The 26,256-nt window shown below is 43.3% G+C and overlaps 1 protein-coding gene and 1 long non-coding RNA gene across 9 annotated transcripts in view; one reads left to right on the forward strand and one right to left on the reverse strand.

Annotated features, from left to right (window-relative positions):
- Nucleotides 1-10,303, reverse strand: part of SYT7 (synaptotagmin 7) — a 596,170-nt gene extending 585,867 nt beyond the window's left edge. For 2 of the 7 annotated variants that reach the window (XM_073574012.1, XM_073574003.1), the window contains exon 1: nucleotides 9,920-10,277. In XM_073574012.1, the coding sequence (XP_073430113.1) occupies nucleotides 9,920-9,953 (34 nt within the window). In that variant the 5' untranslated portion in view covers nucleotides 9,954-10,277. Of the gene's footprint in view, nucleotides 1-9,919 lie in introns of all 7 variants that reach the window. The other 5 variants (XM_073574004.1, XM_073574013.1, XM_073574007.1 and 2 more) reach the window with 5 other exon arrangements.
- The window catches only part of LOC141088087 (uncharacterized), a 120,478-nt gene that overhangs the window by 1,445 nt on the left and 92,777 nt on the right, over nucleotides 1-26,256 (forward strand). The window contains exons 2-3 of one of the 2 annotated variants that reach the window (XR_012231837.1): nucleotides 5,015-5,152; nucleotides 6,955-7,083. The exons of the other annotated variant lie outside the window; for it this stretch is intronic. This is a non-coding gene — a long non-coding RNA (uncharacterized lncRNA). Of the gene's footprint in view, nucleotides 1-5,014; nucleotides 5,153-6,954; nucleotides 7,084-26,256 lie in introns of those variants that run through there. 2 annotated transcript variants of the gene reach the window in all.

The raw sequence follows: 26,256 nt of genomic DNA on the forward strand, positions 1-26,256 counted from the left end.
GTGAAACCGCAGGTCAAAAGACCTGCGGATTGCTCTGCGGTTTTGCCCTGCGGTTTTTCATCTCCTCAATGGAGGAGATGGCAAACCGCAGGAGAATCCGCAGAAAGAATTGACATGTCAATTCTTTCTGCGGATTGAAAACCGCAGATAATCCGCGCGGAAAATTCCGCACCGTCTGCACTGCGGTTTTTGATTCCCATAGCGAATCATTGTACTGTACACCGCAGCAGAAACTGCTGCGGGTCCGCAGCGGCCAAAACCGCTGCGGAACAGCAGCAAAATCCGCAGCGTGTGCACACAGCCTCAGGCTTTGAAATACTGATGTAAAATTCTGAACATGGGAACATGGCTTAGTGTATGTGCACACGGTGACTTTTTCGGGCAGGTTTACCCATCAATTTGTTGAAAAGGAAGACTCTTCAGAAAATGCCGGCATTTTTTTTGCTCCCACAGTGTCTTTTTTTTCAGTGTTTTTTGTTTGCTTCCTGATGTTTCTAACCAGCTGCATATATTTTTTATTAAGTGTTTCCAGTTTTTGTGGTGTAATATTTTTTTTTAATGTCATTCAACAATGAAGAAACCGATAGAATTTTATTAAAGCGAAAATGCTCAAAAAGATGTCCCGAGGCGTCTTTTGAGCCTTCACATTACAATACAAGCCAAAGTATAGGGTCTTCCAAGCAGTAGACGCCTGAGGGAATGGTTAGGTCACTTCTTTTAATCATTTAGCACTGTAAGGGGTTAAAAGACTGTACATATGAACAGCAAGTCGTTCTTACATAGAAATGTGTATGTTCACTCTTTTGTGCGTTTAGTTAGTGCTTTTTCAGGTGGTTTTCACAAAGGTCTCCATCATGTTCCTTTATGTGTAGGGTTCTTGCTGTCTATGTCCACTCACTTTCCATGACATCTTCCCCATCGGACATCATGATCACTTCTCCTGTCTCCTTCTCCTCGTTCTGTCACCTCCACTATGTATCCCTGTGCCTCTTGCGCAGACAGACGCGTTCCTTCATTTCTTGGGTCTGGGTTAGGTGCCTGGGGAGCTCCTTCTCGCCGTCACTCTCCTACATTCATATCTTTTTTGTTACACACAAACATATAGAGGCTCTTCAGTCAAACATCATCAGATCTGTGACCGACCTTCTGAGCACTCCTCTGGGAGCAGATCGGATGATGTGGAGGCCAAAAACGGACTCTTGTATAGATCAGCAACAACCCCACTTCAGGGCGAAACCAGTAATTATTTATAGATTACAATAATTGGAGCATCCTGTAGTCCGGGCATCATGAAAATAATGGATGAACACCATTTTCATGCCATGTGTCAACACAGCTGCTCGGGGCCACACAATTTCCAGCCGCCTGGATCTCTTATTACACCCCCCACCTGTTTTTTTTTTTTTACCACATCTTATTGCAATTTTCGAAGCTTAAAAGAAAACTAGCGGCTGGGCGAGGAGCTTGTCAATGAAGAATAATAACAATGCAAAGAGCTCGGCTTCTTCTGCTCGAGTCAGATCTTTATTAATTTGTCAACAGATAAAACCTGACTCGGCTCATTACCGGAAGCATTAATGATCATTTCACGAATGTAAGAAAACTGTGATGGTAACGCTGAGATTCATCCATGCTGGCACTGTGCTCATGATTCTACTCTACAGAGAATAATAATCTATTACCTGCATAGAGCTGAGCTGCAATACCAAGCACAGCCCATCCAACCCGTGGATGGACCAGATCTCATGCAGACATGAGTCCGAGAAGTGATAATGATAATCTCCTGCTGATAAAATACTCATTTATATTGAAAGAACATGCATAAAGTAAAAGCACTGCTTGTGGTCTGCTACAATTGTGTCCGATCCCGGCACTGTTCTGGAAACTGATCAGTGTGGACTCCACAGCTCTGTATATCACCTGCACGTATACACGGTAGTAAACTATCCGGACAGTCGAGACCGGATACAACTGAATACAAACCTCAGCTGTGACAAGTATTAGGCGCTTACCTAGTGTTCTGCCTCCAGCTGTAGGTAAGAATGGTCCAAGTCACTGACAGCCAACGCCATGATGACGGCATGATATTTTTTTACATTAAAGCAAGTTACATCACCTATGTTCCAGGAAAAAAAAATATTAAAAAAATCCAATGCATAAAGCAAATCAAGGGATTTTGAACTATTGGTAAGGAAGTGTAGCAAGGAAGAGAAATAATGCAGCAGAATATAAGGCCGGGGTCACGCGGCTGTCAATTCTCTCATGTGAGAGAATCAGGCCAATTATGCAAATATCTAAACGTTTGATCAGAGTGTCAGTGCTCTGTGCGCCGATCCTGTCACATCAGAGAATCAGAACACAGCTGCGGAGGAGACGGAGAAAGTAATATCTTCATTACCGACGCACGCCGCAATCGGACTGCACTCAGGTGACATCTGAGCGCAGTCCGATGTTTGACACACAGCCATAGACTTGTATGGGTGCATGAGATCTGATTTTCGAATGCACTCGCTGCATGAAGCTATTGTTTGCTGAATCGGCATGAAAACAATCACTGATCTGTGCTGCCCCATACTATAAAACTGGGCCGAGTGCTATCCGATAAAACATCACATAACACTTCTTCAGGAGAACTGAAATATACAGAATATGAGGTCTCCTGAGGAAGCCGTTGGACCAACTGTGAAACGCATAGAGAATAAGAGAATTATGGTAATCGCAAGAACCCATATTGTCTCCTGGCATCCACATCGGCAGTGCGGACTACCACCCTCCTTCTCACCACTGTGTCACAGCAGCATGGACTACCACCCTCATTCTCACACCACTAGTTCATGGCAGTGCGGACTACCACCCTCCTTCTCACACCACTATGTCCCAGCTGCCCGGACTACCATCCTCATTCTCACACCACTAGTTCACGGCAGTGCGGACTACCACCCTCATTCTGACACCATTAGTTCACGGCAGCGAGGATTACCATTCTCACACCACTAGTTCATGGCAGTGCGGACTACCACCCTCATTCTCACACCACTAGTTCACGGCAGCGAGGACTACCACCCTCATTCTCACACCACTAGTTCACGGCAGCGAGGAGTACCATCCTCTTTCTCACACCACTAGTTCATGGCAGTGTGGACTACCACCCTCATTCTCACACCACTAGTTTATGGCAGTGTGGACTACCAACCTCATTCTCACACCAGTTGTTCACGACAGCGAGGACTACCATCCTCATTCTTACACCACTAGTTCATGGCAGTGTGGACTACAACCCTCATTCTCACACCAGTTGTTCACGGCAGCGAGGACTACCATCCTCATTCTCACACCACTATTTCGCAGCAGTAAGGACTACCATCCTCATTCTCACACCACTAGTTCGCGGCAGTAAGGACTACCATCCTCATTCTCACACCACTAGTTCGTGGCAGCGAGGACTACCATCCTCATTCTCACACCACTAGTTCACGGCAGTGCGGACTACCACCCTCATTCTCACACCACTAGTACATGGCAGTGTGGACTACCACCCTCATTCTCACACCAGTTGTTCACGGCAGCGAGGACTACCATCCTCATTCTTACACCAATAGTTCATGGCAGTGTGGACTACCACCCTCATTCTCACACCAGTTGTTCACGGCAGCGAGGACTACCATCCTCATTCTCACACCACTAGTTCACGGCAGTGTGGACTACCATCCTCATTCTCACACCACTAGTTCGTGGCAGCGAGGACTACCATCCTCATTCTCACACCACTAGTTCACGGCAGTGCGGACTACCACCCTCATTCTCACACCACTAGTACATGGCAGTGTGGACTACCACCCTCATTCTCACACCAGTTGTTCACGGCAGCGAGGACTACCATCCTCATTCTTACACCAATAGTTCATGGCAGTGTGGACTACCACCCTCATTCTCACACCAGTTGTTCACGGCAGCGAGGACTACCATCCTCATTCTCACACCACTAGTTCACGGCAGTGTGGACTACCACCCTCATTCTCACACCAGTTGTTCACGGCAGCGAGGACTACCACCCTCATTCTCACACCACTAGTTCATGGCAGTGTGGACTACCACCCTCGTTCTCACACCAGTTGTTCACGGCAGCGAGGACTACCATCCTCATTCTCACACCACTAGTTCACGGCAGCGAGGACTACCACCCTCATTCTCACACCACTAGTTCACGGCAGTGCGGACTACCACCCTCATTCTCACACCAGTTGTTCACGGCAGCGAGGACTACCACCCTCATTCTCACACCACTAGTTCATGGCAGTGTGGACTACCACCCTCGTTCTCACACCAGTTGTTCATGGCAGCGAGGACTACCACCCTCATTCTCACACCACTAGTTCATGGCAGTGTGGACTACCACCCTCGTTCTCACACCAGTTGTTCACGGCAGCGAGGACTACCATCCTCATTCTCACACCACTAGTTCACGGTAGTGCGGACTACCACCCTCATTGTCACACCAGTTGTTCACAGCAGCGAGGACTACCACCCTCATTCTCACACCACTAGTTCATGGCAGTGTGGACTACCATCCTCATTCTCACACCACTAGTTCGCGGCAGTAAGGACTACCACCCTCATTCTCACACCATTTGTTCCCTACAATGGGAATCCCGCTGCATGGGTGCTGCAGCAGCTGATCTAACTAGAATCCTTCATTGTGGGTTATTGTAACCCTGATAGATGAGCAGGTCCCTCTGTCACCTAACATTATAAGATCCTATTGCGCTCAGTGTCCCCCTCCGATTTCTAATTATTAACATTGGAAACCGGTCTGCTTATCTATAAAAACAAGATGACAATATAGGTGAAAAATCAGTTTTTTCTGGATAAAAATCAGACCACTTTTTATACGCTTGTGTGCTCGCAGCCTTATACCTGGAAATATAGGTCATTTTTGCGAAACCATTCACGTCATCCTCTATCATTAAGAAAATTTACAGTAGTAAATTCTAAGGAACAATGACATTTTTCTCAGGTGGAAAAACTAGAAATAACTAAAGTTGCCAGACCTGTATGATCCCTGTAATTACCAATATGAAGGCGCCGGACAACAGGAGGAGATGTGGGGTTAACCATGGAAGAAATGTAAAATGACAGCTGGGAGCAAGACACTGTGAGTGCACTTTAATCACTGGAAATTGTAGCAGTAATTAAGTATTTAATTTCAGCTTCCAGGCAGTTTTATAGGAGCCTTAACGGCCTTAACTATTGATCACCCTCCCAGATGCCTCAGGGATAAAGTTCATCATTTGCGATTTTTATCAAGTCACTTTTCTTTTTCTGCCTTGTGACATTCGCTGCCATTTTTTTGCACCAAATTCATCAAAACGGTGCACGCGGTTCATTAATTTTTCACAAAATAAAAAATGCTCCTTCTTTTTGTCGACGACCTTGCTTTGCAACTTTTTAGTAAAAAAAAAAATCTGACATTTTAGCGGAACAAATTGAATGTTTTTGCTAAAATGTCGAAATGTGCGTAAATGTTTTAAGGCATACATGAAGTCAATCCAGGAGACCCTTATAGAACCGCTACAACAAAATTTGCTACTTTTTGAAAAGTTGCAAATGATGCATCAGGTGTAAACTCTAAACTCCGTCCACAGTGGTAAATAAAAAAAAGAAGTGCAAAACACTAAATACTCAACAAAATACAGGCACAAAAGCAAAAATAGGGATCGTGAACCTTGTGGCCCCCAGTGCATAATGTTTAATACTGCTCCAAAAATGTAAAGCTCTTCAATCGGAAACTGGATCAGAAAATCCTGCCATTTTTTTGCGGTACCATTTCTTGGAGTGTTATGTTAATATTTTATTTGGTGTTTTCCATGAACAATTTTTTTTGCATTTTTTTTTTGAGGGGGTAATGTTGCATGTACACCACCCAGGATATGAGTGCGATACAAAAGGAAACATGAGTTTTTGTTGGAATCCTGGCGAAATCTTACTCAGGGCGGCCATTAATTATAATTCTTCACAGTAGAGGGGAGGTAACGGTTTAAAGGCACACAGCTACAGTATGACACAGTTCTGAGCTGGAGTTGATCACGGGTTTTATTCAAGCTTCTTTTCATTACACAAAATCACTTCTCTTCATGCAATGCTTCATCAACATATATGAAAGTCTCTTTACAGATAACTTCTCTACACATAATGTCTTAGCCTAAGCAGAACTGCGCCTTGGTCATGCAGTGAGATAGGGTGAGGGGGATGAGTCCGGTGCTATAGCTCTCTCACTTCTGTCTCTTGAAGTAATAAAGATGCTCCTGACTCTCCTAACTGCTTCTAAAAAATGCCCAGGCGTCGTCTGAATGTTTTTCTATAGCCTTCCCTCTGATTTCTATAGTAAAGTATGGAGTGGCTTCAGTTTTTAGTGTATTGTGCCTTTTTCTGTTTGCGCCATATTCATTTTTCTGTTTGCCCCTTCTTTGAAGTCTATTTTATATGGTTTTATCTGACTTTTACCAGTTTGCCACTGTGGGCAGAATTTAGGTTTTTCACATTTTTTTTCACCCAATTCAGCACTTTGTCAAAAGTTGCACACTTTGTCACAAATTAACTTCAATCCCCCCTTAGGGAAGACTTTGGTACAAATTTTGCCACATTTTAGAGGAAATGCAGCTTTTTTTTTCTGCTGAAGAATGATCCATTCACTACTTTTAACTGCTTGCCATTCTTTTTTAAACCTTAATCGTTTAAAAAAAATATTATCAAAAGCCTCAACATATGAACAACGAGATGTTTTTCGATAGATATGGTTTCTGAGTGCTTTTTCAGCCATTGTTTGGACTGGCTCAGTTAAAAAATGCCTGAAAACATTAACTGTGTGAACATAGCCTAATTGGACAGTGCCTAGTTTGGAGCGGATTCCATGGGGGAATGTTTCGAAAAAATTCTATGCACTTTTTTCCCCACCAGATGGTTTTCAAAACCTGAAGAGTAAAAATGCTCGAAAGCCTGAACACATGAACAACAAAGTGGTTTTTCAAGGTCTACAGCTTTGACACAGTTTCTGATCTGTTTTGACACATTTTCTTCGTTATGTTTTCATACCTTCCAACTTTGAAAGATGGAAAAGGAGGACAAGTCAAAGATGTGACCGGTGACCTCTATGACAAGATCGGAGGAGCAGTAGCATATTTGCCCTCTTGACCTTACATGTCCATATTGAAGGCAAACAGAACCGTGACACTAATTCCAGATCGACCTCTCCAGACTTTTTGTCTGTGGAGAAAAAATATAATCTTCCAGGTCACAGTGCCCATAGGGATGGAGGAATGGGCCACTCACAGCTGGAGCCTCTCTAAGATTCTCTAAGTTTCACTGGCGGGTGCTGACTCCATGGCATGTATTTCTTTAGACCAGTTATCAATTTCCATTAAACAGGTTTCCTCTCCAGGGCCAAACTTCAGGAAGGGGGAAGCTTGCTGGATCCTAACAGTATGTACTGTACTCGCTCTTAGAATTTGACTCTGCTAGCTACGTGAACAGTCATCACATAACCACAAATGAGCAATTTGAAAGAAGCAAATGTGAAGCTAGTCAGTAAGAGCGTAAATCGCGAACTTACAGTCTCATGATCACCTCTCGTGGAGCCGAATCCTAACAGTGCATACATTACACACTGTTAGTATTTACCAAGCTGAGCTGCTTGCTGAAAGTGTTTTTGGTCGAAAACTCCCTTGAAGACATAAGTTTACAGATTTTACTATAAAATTGCATGAAAAGTCACAGTAGCCTTTCTGCCAAGTTCTTTGCTATGTGCACAGCAGACAAGTAATAATCACATACTGACGGTCATAAAGTCTGTGCGAGAACTCGATGTGGACTACCATATTCTATACTTTCCCATGTGTGGACGTTTTTATATGACTCTACAAACATGACAATAAAAAGTAGCAATAATAATAATAATTAGTGTGATCTTCTTGTGGCCATGATTGTAGCCATGGTTATATGGTCAGGATTATGTTCACGCCTACTTCGGGGAAAGTGGAGAGCTGAGCTTACCATAAGGAGCACTTATAAGGCACATTTCACTTATTTGTATCTCCTCATCACACTGTCTATGAGGACTTTCCCCTTAGTTGAGATTTTACCTGTCTGATCCCGTCTTACGCAGAAGAGGGGAAGCGTTGGAGACGACAACTCTCCGAACAACCGTAGATTATGCAAATAATATGTTGTATCATACAAATTAGTATCATATAAAAGCTCTATGGTGAAATGAAAAGGTATGTAGGATATTAAATTTACTTCCTCAACCTCCTCCAATAGATCAGTCTTGGTAGCTAATCTCTTGAGTAAACTTATAGCTCTTTCTCAGGCCTTTGATCATTAAACTATTTATTCAAAACCATTGTACATGTTCTCTATTTCCTGTAACTGTTCGAAAAATATCTCCACCCTGAGTTCCTTATTCTTTGCTCATCCATTTTTTTTCCTTACCTACATATTATGCAAATATTAATTTATAAGGCTCTGATGCACCCGCTTTCCCATTTCTAGTATTGATTCCTCCTTTAGAAAACTCCACTTAACCTTCAGCCGACGGATCAAAGTTTTAATATAAAACCTTTTAATTGCAAAAAGGTGCATAAAAGCGTCTTCCTATAATCAATACCGGATCATCTTTTCTATATCTGTTTGGAAGAATACAATAGGAGCTCCTAATCGGCAAGATAACACGGACTCGTCCATGAGCCCCACAGCCATTCACACATTCCCAGCTCCACTTGTTCCCTTGCTAGGATACGTCATTCTTAATGCAAGAAAAGGTGACGAGGTCGAATTGATCATTCCCGACATGAGAAAAGAAGAAATTTAAAAAAAGAAAAGGTTCTACTAATTCCAGTGACACAACGCAGGGAAATAGTAAAGCGTATGGACGAAAGGCAGGTAAATGGGTCATGGTGGAGTAGGGGGAGCAGAGAGCTGGGGAGGAGGATGCAAAAGGTAGGTAGAGACGGAATAAGGATAGAAGAGAGAAATCAGTAAATAGTGTAGAAAAGCCAGGTAAAGAGTTGCGCAAGGAAATAATATAGGTCATGGGTCCACATGGGAGTCAAGGGTTAATTCAGTGCGTAGTATCTCCGTAGGAAAGGTGAAGAGGTTAGTAATGAAGGAGATGACAAGATAATGGTCAGTGCAGAAATTACAGGGCAAAGGGGCATTTGATGTACAAGAGACGTCAAAGTATGGAGTGTGAAGAATGACATTGAGGTAAGGGTTGTAGGTCAGTGAGCCCCCAGGTCACACGAGGGGTGAAGGGGCAGAGGGCGGCCGTCTCTCCACTACCCGCGTTCCTAAAGCCAGGCTGTTGCACCTTGTAGAAGCAGCAGGTGCAGCTATAAATATTGAAGTCAATCAGCTAGGACCTAATAGAGCTGATGAATATGCACGGAATACAAATCTGTAAACTCGAGCGTGAGAGCACATCAATATGTAAAGTGGGAGATTATCATAAACGCCTTCTTCCAATCTGACACACAAGAAAGTAACGCAGAGAAAGCTATGGGATGAGGATTGTCAGCTCCGATCAGGAGCAACTCCTAAGCACACAAGACTGAAACAAACAAAGCGCCAAGCCAAGCACTACTCCAGAAAATTAACTATTGTGTGACACAACCTTCCGCCCGAGACCCTAAACCTTAGTGTCGGGGATATCCAGGGCAATGGGACTTTACGACCCAGATCAGTCTGAGTTCCTGGACACACAGCAACCTGACAGACGCAGAGACCAGTGGGTCTACCTGTGTCAGCAGGTCAGGAGGCGAGCAAGGTGTGCCCCCATACATGGCACAACATAATACATGGCACAACATAATACAAGGACACAGCTCTATAGGGGATGCATTTAGAATACGCCACCCAGCACTATTACCTTTACTGGCGGAAACCTCCCGATTAATGTGCATCTTTCTTCTTGCCTCTGCTCCTCCGCGGATCCCTTTTCTCTCTTCCCTTCCCCTTGTACGTCCCAGGAAAAGACAAAGACAGCCTGCGAGGTGGGAAAAAGAGGAGGGAGATAGGACTGAGATGCCACTTCCAGATCTCCTGTATCCTTGACCCCAGGGACAAGACCTCTACATGAAGAAGCTGAGGGGCTGCAGGTGCAGGTGGCCTTGGAGCTCTTGTGAGCAGCTTAGAGAGTCAATGAATGAGGATCTTTGGGAAAGAACCAACCTCTCTCCTCTCCCTTTCTGTGTCTCTCCCTTCTCTGTGACTTGCTTTCTCTCTTACATCCTCATGCTGCTGGCTGCTGGCAGGAACAGAAACTGCACACACAGGCGGCATCCTAATGTGATCTGTGTGATTGCCACCTGGAGCACAGGCAGGGAGAGGTGGACGAGGATCCAAATCCAATTACATATATGTGCAGAGGCTTATAGGGAAAACAGGACAACACCCTGTACACATACGGATCTTAGCTGGCTCATCTCTCATCACGGTAGCAAAATGTCAGGGATACAATAAGTCTTTTATCATACAATACATACATATGTCATTTCCACTACAAATAACAATCTATCCAGAAAGGGGAAAATAAAAGCATCACTTTTGCCATGCAAAGATGGGTCCAAAGTCCCCAAGGTTTGTACCAAAACATGTATACAGAACCTCCCAAAAATGGAGGCAGCACTCCAAGATTATCTATCTATCTAAAGGAAAACCTGACTAGCGCCTCCTAAGTGTGAATAGGTGCAAGCTGCAATGACTGCATCTAATATATAAAGCTCAAAGTGTGTATGTATGTATGTGTGTGTGTATGTGTGTATGTCCGGGATAGGCATCCGCACCGTCGCAGCTACAGCCACAAAATTTGGCACAGTCACACGTCTGGACCCCAAGAGCGTCCTAAGCTATGTTGTGAGGCGAAATTTTAACCCCGCACGTTCCAATTCACCAAACAATTTTGCCCCCGTCTACATACTGGGGGAAAAAGTGTGTGCGCGTCAAGCCCCGCCCCTCATTATGATGTCACAATGCCCCTATTTGCATACTGGGGAAGCAGTGTGTGCGCGTCAAGCCCCGCCCCTCATTATGATGTCACAATGGTTGCCATGGCGAAGCTGATGTCATCATAGGTTGCAAGCCCCGCCGCCGCTCATTATGATGTCATAATGGTTGACTATGGAATGGAGGATGTGTGATGGGTATATAGGCACTGGACTATGGGATGGAGGATATGTATGACGGGTATATGGGCACGGGACTATGGGATGGAGGATATGTATGATGGGTATATGGGAACGGGACTATGGGATGGAGGATATGCATGACGGGTATATGGGCACGGGACTATGGTATGGAGGATATGTATGACGGGTATATGGGCACGGGACTATGGGATGGAGGATATGCATGACGGGTATATGGGCACGGGACTATGGTATGGAGGATATGTATGACTGGTATATGGGCACTGGACTATGGGATGGAGGATATGTATGACGGGTATATGGGCACGGGACTATGGGATGGAGGATATGTATGACGGGTATATGGGCACGGGACTATGGGATGGAGGATATGCATGACGGGTATATGGGCACGGGACTATGGTATGGAGGATATGTATGACGGGTATATGGGCACGGGACTATGGGATGGAGGATATGTATGACGAGTATATGGGCACAGGACTATGGGATGGAGGCTGTGTATGACGGGTATATGGGCACGGGACTATGGGATGGAGGATGTATGATGGGTATATGGGCACTCGACTATGGGATGGAGGGTATGTATGATGGGTATATGGGCATGGGACTATTGGATGGAGGATGGGTATATGGGCACTCGACTATGGGATGGAGGATATGTATGATGGGTATATGGGCACGGGACTATGGGATGGAGGATGTATGATGGGTATATGGGCACTCGACTATGGGATGGAGGGTATGTATGATGGGTATATGGGCATGGGGCTATTGGATGGAGGATGGGTATATGGGCACTCGACTATGGGATGGAGGATATGTATGATGGGTATATGGGCACGGGCCTATGGGATCGTGGATGTGTCATGGGTATATGGGCACTGGACTATGGGATGGAGGATTATTATAATTTGTTATAACTAACCACAGTTAGTTACTATGCCCGGGCAGCGCCGGGCTCTTCAGCTAGTTATATATAAAAAGGAAACACAGCAGCACTCTGTATGAGCCAAGATATATGTAATCACTGAAAACATTAAATCTACACTATGATACCAAGTAAGATGGACTTACAAAAAATGAAAGATCTTAGCACATAAATTGGCCGATTCATGTATGTCCATCAGCCACGGCAAGGTGATCTCCCTCTGATGGGTCCTATCCTACGGCACTCCTCCCATTAAACTGCAGGTGATTTTTATCAGTTCTACTTGCCCATTTAACTGTAGGCTCATAGTCTGAGAGTGTGGCATGTCCAGCAGGATAGGACCCATCAGAGAAGTGTTATTATTATGTTAACTAAATACCCTTATTATTACTATTATTACTACCTTCATGCAATTTTTGCAATATATTTTTTTACTTTTTTATTCCAGGATATTTGTTTTGTGTTTTCCTTTTGGTTTTCTCTGTGTAAAGGTCATGTGTTCATATGCAATTACATTTTGCATGCACATTAATTTACTTTTTCTGCTCAGACCCAGTTTCTCATTTGTTTCATTGTGCATTCTGTGCATATAATGGTGTGACCGCCCTGTTTCTGAGTTGGAAAATCCATCCTGTCTGGCCTATACTATTACTGGTGGTTCAGTCCCTCTGTCCTTGTTCACATTTACGTCACTTGACAAGTGGAAAGGTTTTAAATACAAGAGTTAGGACTGTCCCACAAGGGTTGCCGTGACGTGGCGGGATGGCTTCTACATTATTTTGATCAAAATTATGTTAACTAAATACCCTTATTATTACTATTATTACTACCTTCATGCAATTTTTGCAATATATTTTTTTACTTTTTTATTCCAGGATATTTGTTTTGTGTTTTCCTTTTGGTTTTCTCTGTGTAAAGGTCATGTGTTCATATGCAATTACATTTTGCATGCACATTAATTTACTTTTTCTGCTCAGACCCAGTTTCTCATTTGTTTCATTGTGCATTCTGTGCATATAAGGGTGTGACCGCCCTGTTTCTGAGTTGGAAAATCCATCCTGTCTGGCCTATACTATTACTGGTGGTTCAGTCCCTCTGTCCTTGTTCACATTTACGTCACTTGACAAGTGGAAAGGTTTTAAATACAAGAGTTAGGACTGTCCCACAAGGGTTGCCGTGACGTGGCGGGATGGCTTCTACATTATTTTGATCAGAATTATGTTAACTAAATACCCTTATTATTATTATTATTACTACCTTCATGCAATTTTTGCAATATATTTTTTTACTTTTTTATTCCAGGATATTTGTTTTGTGTTTTCCTTTTGGTTTTCTCTGTGTAAAGGTCATGTGTTCATATGCAATTACATTTTGCATGCACATTAATTTACTTTTTCTGCTCAGACCCAGTTTCTCATTTGTTTCATTGTGCATTCTGTGCATATAAGGGTGTGACCGCCCTGTTTCTGAGTTGGAAAATCCATCCTGTCTGGCCTATGCTATTACTGGTGGTTCAGTCCCTCTGTCCTTGTTCACATTTACGTCACTTGACAAGTGGAAAGGTTTTAAATACAAGAGTTAGGACTGTCCCACAAGGGTTGCCGTGACGTGGCGGGATGGCTTCTACATTATTTTGATCAAAATTATGTTAACTAAATACCCTTATTATTACTATTATTACTACCTTCATGCAATTTTTGCAATATATTTTTTTACTTTTTTATTCCAGGATATTTGTTTTGTGTTTTCCTTTTGGTTTTCTCTGTGTAAAGGTCATGTGTTCATATGCAATTACATTTTGCATGCACATTAATTTACTTTTTCTGCTCAGACCCAGTTTCTCATTTGTTTCATTGTGCATTCTGTGCATATAAGGGTGTGACCGCCCTGTTTCTGAGTTGGAAAATCCATCCTGTCTGGCCTATACTATTACTGGTGGTTCAGTCCCTCTGTCCTTGTTCACATTTACGTCACTTGACAAGTGGAAAGGTTTTAAATACAAGAGTTAGGACTGTCCCACAAGGGTTGCCGTGACGTGGCGGGATGGCTTCTACATTATTTTGATCAAAATTATGTTAACTAAATACCCTTATTATTACTATTATTACTACCTTCATGCAATTTTTGCAATATATTTTTTTACTTTTTTATTCCAGGATATTTGTTTTGTGTTTTCCTTTTGGTTTTCTCTGTGTAAAGGTCATGTGTTCATATGCAATTACATTTTGCATGCACATTAATTTACTTTTTCTGCTCAGACCCAGTTTCTCATTTGTTTCATTGTGCATTCTGTGCATATAAGGGTGTGACCGCCCTGTTTCTGAGTTGGAAAATCCATCCTGTCTGGCCTATACTATTACTGGTGGTTCAGTCCCTCTGTCCTTGTTCACATTTACGTCACTTGACAAGTGGAAAGGTTTTAAATACAAGAGTTAGGACTGTCCCACAAGGGTTGCCGTGACGTGGCGGGATGGCTTCTACATTATTTTGATCAGAATTATGTTAACTAAATACCCTTATTATTACTATTATTACTACCTTCATGCAATTTTTGCAATATATTTTTTTACTTTTTTATTCCAGGATATTTGTTTTGTGTTTTCCTTTTGGTTTTCTCTGTGTAAAGGTCATGTGTTCATATGCAATTACATTTTGCATGCACATTAATTTACTTTTTCTGCTCAGACCCAGTTTCTCATTTGTTTCATTGTGCATTCTGTGCATATAAGGGTGTGACCGCCCTGTTTCTGAGTTGGAAAATCCATCCTGTCTGGCCTATACTATTACTGGTGGTTCAGTCCCTCTGTCCTTGTTCACATTTACGTCACTTGACAAGTGGAAAGGTTTTAAATACAAGAGTTAGGACTGTCCCACAAGGGTTGCCGTGACGTGGCGGGATGGCTTCTACATTATTTTGATCAAAATTATGTTAACTAAATACCCTTATTATTACTATTATTACTACCTTCATGCAATTTTTGCAATATATTTTTTTACTTTTTTATTCCAGGATATTTGTTTTGTGTTTTCCTTTTGGTTTTCCCATTAAACTGCAGGTGATTTTTATCAGTTCTACTTGCCCATTTAACTGTAGGCTCATAGTCTGAGAGTGTGGCATGTCCAGCAGGATAGGACCCATCAGAGAAGTGTCACCATGCCGTGACTGATGGGCACACATGAATTGACCAATTTATGTGCTAAGAACCTTCATTTTTTGTAAGCACATCTTACTGAGTAACAGTTTAGATTTAATGATTTCAGTGATTACATATATCTTGGCTCTAACAGAGTGCTGCTGTGTTTCCTTTTTATATGCATCTTTCTTTCTATTATCTATCATCTTTCTATCTATCAATCTTTTATCTATTATCTATCTAGCTAATGTCTGTCTATTGTATTATCTATATATATTATCTATGTATCTATTTTCTATTGTCTATCTATCTATTATCTATCTATAATCTATCGTCTCTCTAGCTATTATCTATCTATTATCTATCTATGTATGTATTATCTATATAGTGTAGGGATTCGACTCACTCAGGTGCAGCGGGAGACAGTCAAGAGGCAGGTTCCTTTAAAGTTCATGCGGTTTATTTGTGTCATAAACCATAAATCAGCATATCACAAAAAATAGCCTCTAGCTTAGGCAAAAAAGAACATAAAAATGTCCATTACTTCAGGCTCAGTCCTGGAGCCTCAGCCAAACACAGGAGGCTTATCCCTCCTCTCATACAGCCAGCATACTTAGGCCTCACCAGATCCAGGGGCTCAGCGGGTGCTCTTCAGGACATCCGTTTCCGCCTGAGACTGCCCAACACTCACGCCTCACCAGGTCCAAGGTCATACCACGTGCTCCAGGGATACAATTCTTCTCCTAGAATCTCCCAACATTGACCCTCCAGGACCTTGCTCACTGAAACCTCTAGGTACACAGTCTCGCACTGACCCCGGTCAGTACAACACAGACTCCTGTCTGTTACCTGCTGGTGTCAGCCACACAGGTTCCTGGATGCCTCTTCTCTTCAGAGGTATCCCACAAATCTCAAAACAGTCACTTTCTCTGACCCCGGTCAGTATTACTCACAGACTTTCCAGCCTGTCTGCTCTCCTGGCTCAGAGCCACCAGTACGGCAACATGTGCTTCTTGGAACCACTGCCCGCAGTCTGTCACCAATTGTAGGGATTCGACTCGCTCAGGTGCAGCGGGAGACAGTCAAGAGGCAGGTTCCTTTAAAGTTCATGCGGTTTATTTGTGTTATAAACCATAAATCAGCAGATCACAAAAAATAGCCTCTAGCTTAGACAAAAAAGAACATAAAAATGTCCATTACTTCAGGCTCAGTCCTGGAGCCTCAGTCAAACACAGGAGGCTTATCCCTCCTCACATACAGCCAGCATACTTAGGCCTCACCGGGTCAGCAGCCTCAGCACGTGCTCTTCAGGAAGGTAGCCCACCTTCCTCCACCTAGGCCTGCCGGGACCTTCCACATGGCCCAATCAGATCCATGCGCTCTCTCTCATGTGACCTACTCTGGTTACCTTATATGGTCCGTAGCCATGCCCACCGGGTCACATGGCTATGACCTCATCACAGGTGCTTCAAGCATTCATACACATATACTTTATTATGACACTCTTAAACACACCCCTGGGTGGATTTGTAGATAGCTCTCGCTGACAGTGTAACAACAGCTCAGCAGTGCCTCTGCTGATCAGCACATAAGCAAGCCTTCATCTCATGGCAACCTACCTTGAGATACATAACGATCCTTCAGCATCCTATACCCTTTACCACAATGGACATGACTGTAGGCCCGTCCTGTGACACCCACACAGCGCCCCCTAGCGGACATAGTGGTCACTGCACCACAATATTTATCTATCTAATATCTATCTATGTAATATCTATCTATTATCAATCAGTCTATCTATCTATCATCTGTCATCTATCTATTATTTATCTTCTATCTATCTATTATATGTCATCTATCTATTATCTACAGTAGCTATTATCTATATATTATCTATCTATTATCTATCTATTATCAATCAATCAGTCTGTCTATCTAATGTCATCTATCTATCTAGCTATTATCTATCTATTATCTATATATTATCTATCTATCTTCTATCTATCATCTCTCTCTCATATCTCTCTTATATAACCCTACATTACTCCTAAATTTTAGTATGATTATTGTTTTTGGGATATTTTTAAAGTGATGATTTGCAACATTTGCTAACCTGCAAAGCATACAGAAAGGTTTTTCCCTCCAAAGAAAGCCTCCATACACAATTACACAATGCCTAGGAGCGAGGGGTGGACATACCGCATGTGCAGCCGGTGCGGCTGCATCGGAGCCCGTAGGTGGAGGGGGCCCCTACAGGATGGCTAATAATCAGAACAATCTGGCCTGTTTATCCAGCCCTGAGGCTCCAGGGGGCTACTGGCCAGATTGCCCTCATGTGCGGCGGGCAGGGAGAGATCAGTGCAGCTCTGCTGCCTGCAAGAGTAAACGGCAGAGGAGCGGAGCTCCAGCGATCCGTCCTGCTCCTGTCTCTCATACAGTCAGCAGCGCAGCTAGATGACATCATCATACAGCACCGTGGCTGTGCGACAAAGAGGAAGCTGCCGGCGATGGTGATGCCGTGGGAGAGCGTGCGGAGAGGTACTGTGTGTGTTTGTGTGTCACTGCAGGAGAACATGCAGAGAGGTGAAAGGTGCTGTGTGTATAGGTGGATGAGAGGGCAGTGATAAGGAGAAAGGCAATGATGGGGGTGGTGGGGGAGAAAGCAATGATGATGGCATTTGAAAGGACAATGATGGGGGTGGTGGAGGAGGGAGGAAATGATGGAGGTGGTGGAATGGGCAATGATGGGGGTGGTGGGGAAAAGGCAATAATGGTGGTGGTGGAAAGGACAATGATGGTTGTGGTGGAAAGGGCAATAATGGAGGTGGTGGAATGGGCAATGATGGAGGTGGGGAGAGGACAATAATGGGATGCTGGGGGAGGAGGACAATGAGGGGTGTGAGGGATTGGGATGGCAGGAAGGAGGATTTATAATGGATTTAGGAACAGGGGGAGGTGGAGGAAGACATTATCGCTTATTATATCTAACGCAGTCCCTTAGTATATAGTGTACTCGCTTATCATGTATAGCGCTAGCCCTCAGTATATAGTGTAGTCAATTTTTATGATGCCATTCCTTATTATATAGCTTCCTCTGCTGTTATGTACAGTGCTGTCTCTTACATAGTATATTCTTGGTAACTTTGTTATTCACAATGCCCTCTTTTATTACATAGCCCCCTCTCTTGTTAGATATAAAATGACTTCTGATGGAGGAGCCGGTGACCAGATGACCAGTCCATCAGCTCCTCCATAAGGAAAGAAGCTTTCCCATGCGCATATATATATATATATATATATATATATATATATATATATATATATAGCTTTGTCACCATAGAAGGACAGGGGCCTAGACACATTTCTTGCACAGGGACCCCAAGCTGTCAGTGAGGTCATTAGAATGAATTAAAACCTCAAGGTCATGTTTAAATCACTCATTTTATTACAGCCATTTATTGTGAGATTTACGGTTGGGATTCTCAACAGAAAAGAAATACTGATATGCAGATCCTGCTGTTGAGAACTACAAATCTCAGCCGGGAAAATGTGTTAAGGCCTCGTTACACACAACGATGTCCCAGTGATCCCACCAACGATACGACATGGATGGGATCGCTGGGACATCGTTAGGCTGATCACTGGTGACCTGTCACATAGACAGACTCACCAGCGATCAGGACCAGCGAGCAAGCTGGTTTCCAAGGTAAACAACGGGTATCTAAGAGCCGCGCGGCTCTTAGTTACCCGCTGTTTACTTTGGAAACAAGCTCCCAGCGTCGCTGATCGTTGGTCTCCCGCTGCCACACGCAGCGATGCGCGCTGGCCAGCGGGAGACCAACGATCAAAAAATGGCCCAGGATGTTCGAGCGCGATCAGCGATACCCGGCAGGGGGTGGTCACTGATAGGTGTCACACACAGCGATATCGCTGGCAAGATTGCTGTGGTGTCACAAAATCAGCGATCTCGCTGGCGATCTCGCTGTGTGTGATGGGGCCATTACTCTACAAAATGCAACTCATTCAATGTTTAGAAAAAGAAGATTATACTATGGAGGAGCATTGTAGACTTTTAAGATAAATTGTTAATTTAATTGACAAAGACTTAAAGGGACTCTGTCAGCACAGTTTGACTGTTCAAACCAAGTATAGGCTATCGACCTTCCCTGGCTCTATGAAGCCAAAACTGTCACTCAAAGAAGAGGTGGGGGGTGTGGTGGGTCCCCAGCTGCTATTTTTTAAGGTACAGTACCTCTCACTATGTACTCTTTCATCATGTAATATCGTTTGTACCCCTTTATACAGTCCCCTTTTGTACATAACTGGCAGTTCTGCATTTTATTCACAGCACTTCCTGCATGGCAACTTTGTCTTTTATTACTGCACTAAAATATTGATATGTAGCTGCCAGTTGTGTGTGTGTGTGTACCTATATACTGTGTGTGTGTGTGTGTGTGTGTGTGTATGTACATATAATAAAACTGCTACTATATTTTGTTTGCATTATGTGGCTTTTACCATTTTTTTAAATCTATATATGCATGGGGGTCTTACATTAACATGACAATTTTTGGATAATATTTGTATGTGTACTTTTCATATATTACCTTGGCAGACCCACTTATTTCCTGTATACCTGTGGTGCCCTCCCTTAACTACTTTTTATTATTGAATTATACATTGTCCTTTATTGTGTCTGAATAAACGTTATATATTTTAACTACTCACACCTTGGCCTTGTAAAGTATTCATCTAGTTGTTCGTATACTTTTTGCTTTACGGCCAGTATTTAGGATAATTAATTGGTGTAATAACTGTCTTATATACGGTAAATTTTTGGTGAGCTCCCCCTAGTGTCTGCGGCAGGAAACGGGAATTTTATCATTTACAGAGGACATTTATTTTGTTTTAGTAAATACCTGCTTTCCTCATGGTATAACGGTTCTGGTTCTGAAGCATCTTCTGTTATAACTCTTCATTGTGCCATACCTCTGTAAGGCTATGTGCCCACGTAGCGTTTTATTCCGGACACTAAAAACCGGACTCCTTCACAGAAATCGCGCGTTTTTTTCCCGCACGATTTCACCGCGATTTTGCCGCGATTTTCGCGTGCGATATTCAAGCACTTTCCAAGCGATTTGAAGCATCGCTTGGAAAGTGATTGACAGGTTGGTCACACTCGTCAAACATAGTGTTTGACAAGTGTGACCAGGTTTTTACTATTGAGGCCGCCTATGCGGCCTCAATAGTAAAAGATAGAATGTTAAAATGCTAAAAAAAATAAAAAAATCGGGGTATATTTACCTTCCGGCGTCCCGCGCTGCCATCCCGGGCCACAGCGTTCCCAGTAATGCCTTGCGAGACCTGTGATGACGTTGGTCTCACGTTACTATAGCGATCTCGCGAGACCACGTCATCACAGGGCCTTGCCGCAAGGCATTACTGGGAACGCTTAGGCCGGGAATGCAGCGCGGGACGCCGGAAGGTAAATATACCCTGATTTTTTATTTTTTATTCTTTTTTTTACAGGGGTATGGTACCCAGGGCCTGGAGGACAGTCTCCTCTCCTCCACACCGTGGGTACCAACCGCACATGAGGCGCTTAACTTCCCGCATGGTGGGCATAGCCACATGCGGGAAGTAAGCGATTCTCATGCATTCCCATGGGTGCGGAATCGCGGCAATTCTTTGCGATTCCGCACAAAAGAATGAGCATGCTGCGATTTTTTTCTGCGACGCGATTCCGCCGCGGAAAAAAGCGCAGCATTAGCACAGCATGTGCGGAATGCCATAGGAATGCATGGGGGGCGTCATGTACAAGATTTTTAAACATTTTCGCGCCGAAAATCGCGGCAAAAACGCTTAAAAATCGCTACGTGGGCACACAGCCTTAATCCCCCTATTTATTGTGCCTGTTTGTATAAGCACCAGGGTGGTAACAGTCACAATAGCAGAGGGTTCGATCGCGACCAGACCTGTGCGAGAAAGGGGCCCACCATTGCAAGAGCCTTTTTCAACTGGATATACGTCCAAGGTTGCACATTCAGCTGAAATGCATTGCGGCATAGAGACACGCGGGTCCTTGTAACACAATACACACCTCCGGCCAATCAGAGTTTAGCAGCTGACCTCATCGTGCCAGTCAAAGGGGGCATATAGCGGTAACACCCGCTCAACGTGGGAACGAGGTAAGGTAAGAACATTTTTTTTTTTTAAATGTGTTAGAGAACAGTGACAAAGTGGGGAAGGGGATATTATTACTGGAAGGGGCCATGATGGGGGACATTATACCAGAAAGTCGTCCAGGATGTTGAATATTATTACTCTAAAGGGCCAAGGATAGAGAACTTTCTTACTGAAAGCGGCCCAGTATGGCTAACTTTAGTACAGGATGGGTTATATTATTACATTATGGGGTGGGTAACTGTTGTGAACTCTCTTGATCTGATTTCTGAGTCAGGGCTCCCTCTGGTGGTTGTTTCGGGTAGTGGAGCTGGTCATGTTGACAAAAGTCTATCTCCTGAAGACGATGATTGGAAGTCAGGGGTTACAGACTGGGAGGATTTAGGTGAGCAAGCTTCCTTCAGTTGTTGCTGGTGATTTAGTTTCTTCCTGTGCATCGTGAAGTCTGCTTTGTCCCCTGCTTTGTCTTGCATCATTCAGATAAGTTATTTGTATGCTGTAATCTTTTGCATTTGATATAGATTTTGCCTTTCTTTGCTTTCTGCTTTGCTGTGCGGGTTCAGCATTATTCCATGCTGGGATTTATGCTGGACCCCGCTCATATGTTCCAGCTTATGCCATTCTATTCAGTATTGTTATTCTCCTGTTATATTAGTATCTTTTGCTTTGCTTCCAGTTCACACCAGAATGCTGATCTAGTGGGGGAGAGGTCGAGTGGCCTCAGTGTTTTTGTATATCGGACATATTATATTTTTTAGGGTTTTTGCATGATTGCAGACAGTATCTTTTCTGTCCTGTCCTATCTAGACAGTTTGGGCCCCATCGTTTGCTCACTCTATCACTCACCGACAATATATGTTTGGGGGCTATCTCTTCCTTTGGGGTTCTACTCCGGGGCAGCTTAGCTGTCCCCTTTCTTGGTTTAGGCTTAGCTAACCCTTTGGCTGTACCGAGGCATCTAGGGCATCGTAGGCACATCCCACGGCTAATGCTAGTTGTGTTGTTAGGTTTAGGGGTCTGCAATCTGCTACGTTACCAACCTTTCTGGTTTCCTGGTTGCTTAGCTAATTCCCTGGTAATCCTCCTCGGTGACCGAATCATAACAGGTAACACATGTCTTTAAATGATTTAGAATGCTACAAGGGTTAATACATCTGACCCACATGTACTGTATGTGGTAGCCCGGGCCCAATTATTACAATGCGCCTATCGGACTCTAGATACGCCATTGAATAGCAATATTGATTCAATTTATAGACATTATCAGCACTGTCCCCATTAAGACTCACAATCTAAATTCCCTATCAGTATGACTCTGGAAAGAAAATGGAGTACACAGAGAAAGCCCGCACAAACACAGGGAGAACATACAAACTCCTTGCAGATGTTGTCTTTGGTGGGATATGAAAGGACACAAGCGCTGCAAAATAACAGTGCTAACCACTGAGCCACCATGTAGTGCTAACTTCTGAGCTATTGTAAACCCTACAAAAAGATTGGTTAATCAACAATTGGGCATGCAATTCTAACACAACCCATGTGATAACACCCATCTGTCAGATTAGCTATACATTTTTAAGTTTCTACAACGTCGGACTCCCTCCCTTTGATGTGGGCTCCGACGCTGAGCCCACATCTTTCCCGGCACATGTCAGCTGTTTTGAACAGCTGACATGTGCCCAAAATAGCCGCGGGAGGAATCGCGATGCACCTGCGGCTATTAACCCGTCAAATGCTGCTTTCAAGCTCTGACCTCTATGGTTGTCACTGCTGGATTGCTATAAGCACCACCCGGTGGTCAGCGCTAATTGCAAGTGAGCAATTCTGCTACATACAAGCGATCTGATGATCACCTGTATGCAGCAGAGCCGATCGGCTTATGGCAGCTTCTAGTCTCCCATGGAGGCTATTGAAGCATGCCAAAAGTAAAAAAATGTTTTTAAAAATGTAAACAAATTAAAAAATCTGAAAGTTCAAATCACCCCCCTTTCGCCACATTTAAAATAAAACTATAAAAAAAATCATACAAACACATATTTGGTATTGCCACATTCAGAATCGCCCCATCAATAAAAAAGGATTAATCTGATTCGCTAAACGGTGTAGCAAGAGAATAAGAAATCAAAATGCCAGAATTATGTTTTTTCGGTTGCCGCAACATTGCATTAAAATGCAATAACGGGCGATTAAAAGATCATATCTGCACCAAAATGGTATCAATTAAATACATCATGCAAAAAATAAGCCCTCACCCAACCAGAAAACACGAAAAATGGAGACGCTACGGGTATTGGAAAATGGCGCAATTTTTTTTTAACAAACTTTGGAATTTTTTTTAACCACTTAGATAAAAAAGATCCTAGAAATGTTTGGTGTCTATGAACTCGTAATTACCTGGAGAATCATAATGGCAGGTCAGTTTTAGCATTTAGCAGGCCGATTTTCGCGTGCGATATTCAAGCACTTTCCAAGCGATTTGAAGCATCGCTTGGAAAGTGATTGACAGGTTGGTCACACTCGTCAAACATAGTGTTTGACAAGTGTGACCAGGTTTTTACTATTGAGGCCGCCTATGCGGCCTCAATAGTAAAAGATAGAATGTTAAAATGCTAAAAAAAATAAAAAAATCGGGGTATATTTACCTTCCGGCGTCCCGCGCTGCCATCCCGGGCCACAGCGTTCCCAGTAATGCCTTGCGAGACCTGTGATGACGTTGGTCTCACGTTACTATAGCGATCTCGCGAGACCACGTCATCACAGGGCCTTGCCGCAAGGCATTACTGGGAACGCTTAGGCCGGGAATTAAAAAAGGATTAATCTGATTCGCTAAACGGTGTAGCAAGAGAATAAGAAATCAAAATGCCAGAATTATGTTTTTTCGGTTGCCGCAACATTGCATTAAAATGCAATAACGGGCGATTAAAAGATCATATCTGCACCAAAATGGTATCAATTAAATACATCATGCAAAAAATAAGCCCTCACCCAACCAGAAAACACGAAAAATGGAGACGCTACGGGTATTGGAAAATGGCGCAATTTTTTTTTAACAAACTTTGGAATTTTTTTTAACCACTTAGATAAAAAAGATCCTAGAAATGTTTGGTGTCTATGAACTCGTAATTACCTGGAGAATCATAATGGCAGGTCAGTTTTAGCATTTAGTTAAAAAAGCCAAACAAAAAACTATTGTGGAATTACACTTTTCTTTTGCAATTTCACGGCACTTGGAATATTTTTCATGTTTTCCAGTACATGATAAGTTAAAACCAATGATGTTGTTCAAAAGTACAATTCGTCCCACAAAAAACAAGCCCTCACATGACCATATTGACGGAAAAATAAAAAAAGTTATAGCTCTGGGAAGAAGGGGAGCGAAAAACGAAAATGCAAAAACAAGAATTCCTCCGGAGGGTAAACAGGTTAACAAAAAAAGATAGGTTTGTAGAAATGAAAGATCCTCTTTAATCTTATCCATGTCTGCAGAGAACTTTGCCACAAGATAAAACAGACCTTAGAGTCTTACGAAAGATTTAACTTAATATAAATCCGTGCATAATTTTAGGTGGGTAGATTGCAAAAATTATGGATGACTTAATAACTTTAATTTCTAGTTAAATTTGTAATGACTTGAGCTGTAAGAAATTATCAGACCTAGATGGAGATTTTTACCTCCAGTTGTGGAGTTAGCTCCATGACAAATTCCCATTTTTTTTTTCCTGTGCTCTTGACCCCTTTTTCAGTCACTACTAGCAAAATGATGTGATGAGTAGGTGTAACATCATCTCTTTCCTCATGTTTCAGCACTTCTACGGTGTGGTAAGAGAACCTTCTTCAGCTGCTAAATCTCTATTTCCCCAGTTTACCTATGTGCAAATTCATACTTTCCCCAGCTCTTCTATGTGCTATACCACTCCTTTCTCAGTAATTCTGTGTTGCAGTCACACCTTCTTCAGCTATCCTGTGCCAGAACAAAGCACGTCAGCCCTCTTCTATACCAGATAATCCCTTCATCAGCTCTGCTTATCTCCCGTTTCATCAGTGTCCTAGATCACAGCTCACAGAGAGATTTTTTTTCTTCAGATAACTTCTCACATAACATTACTATGTGTTTGACTACTCCTTCTTCAACTATTTTATCTACAAGACTCCTCTTTTACAATGTGTCATGTGTACCACACCCCTCCCTATCCAGCTTTGGTGTGCCAGACTAGTGATGGGCAGTCCGGCTCTTTTTGGTGATCCAGCTCTCACGGCTCCGCTCACCAAAAAGAGCCGGCTCTTTTTCGACTCCTTTTGGATCCTAAATGGATCCCTATTGTATATGTGTTATGGCGTTCTAAACTCCGCCCACCTACCGCATAAACCCCGCCCACTCGCTAGGAACCAATTATATTGCTTAGTGGGCGGAGTTTTGTTCTGGTGGTCGGAGTTACGTCTGCCGTACAGCGGGATTTTAGGCCCAGTGAGAGCCATTCAAAGATTTTAGTGGCTCTCACTGGGGTGCCGGCTCCCATCGTTCACCGCGGGGAGCCGGCTCTTTGTGTTGGATAGTTCGCGACCGACACATCACTATGCCAGACCCTTCCTTCTCCTGCACTCGTGTGCCAGACCCCTCTGTCTCCAGCTCTCGTGTGTCAGACCCTTGGATCTCCATGTAAGGAGGTGGACCGGACATGCCTGGTCTGGAACTGAAGGGGCTGCATCCTCTGTGTCTGGGGAAGCCTGAGGGAGACAGACCTTCCCCTGCTGCAGGAGGGAAGGAGAGGAGAGATGGAGTTTTCTGTTGACAGAAGGGGGCGGGGAGAGC

The sequence above is a fragment of the Dendrobates tinctorius genome, unplaced genomic scaffold (genome assembly GCF_039654945.1).
Source record: "Dendrobates tinctorius isolate UK_male_01 unplaced genomic scaffold, ASM3965494v1 ptg000037l, whole genome shotgun sequence".
NCBI lineage: Eukaryota > Metazoa > Chordata > Amphibia > Anura > Dendrobatidae > Dendrobates > Dendrobates tinctorius.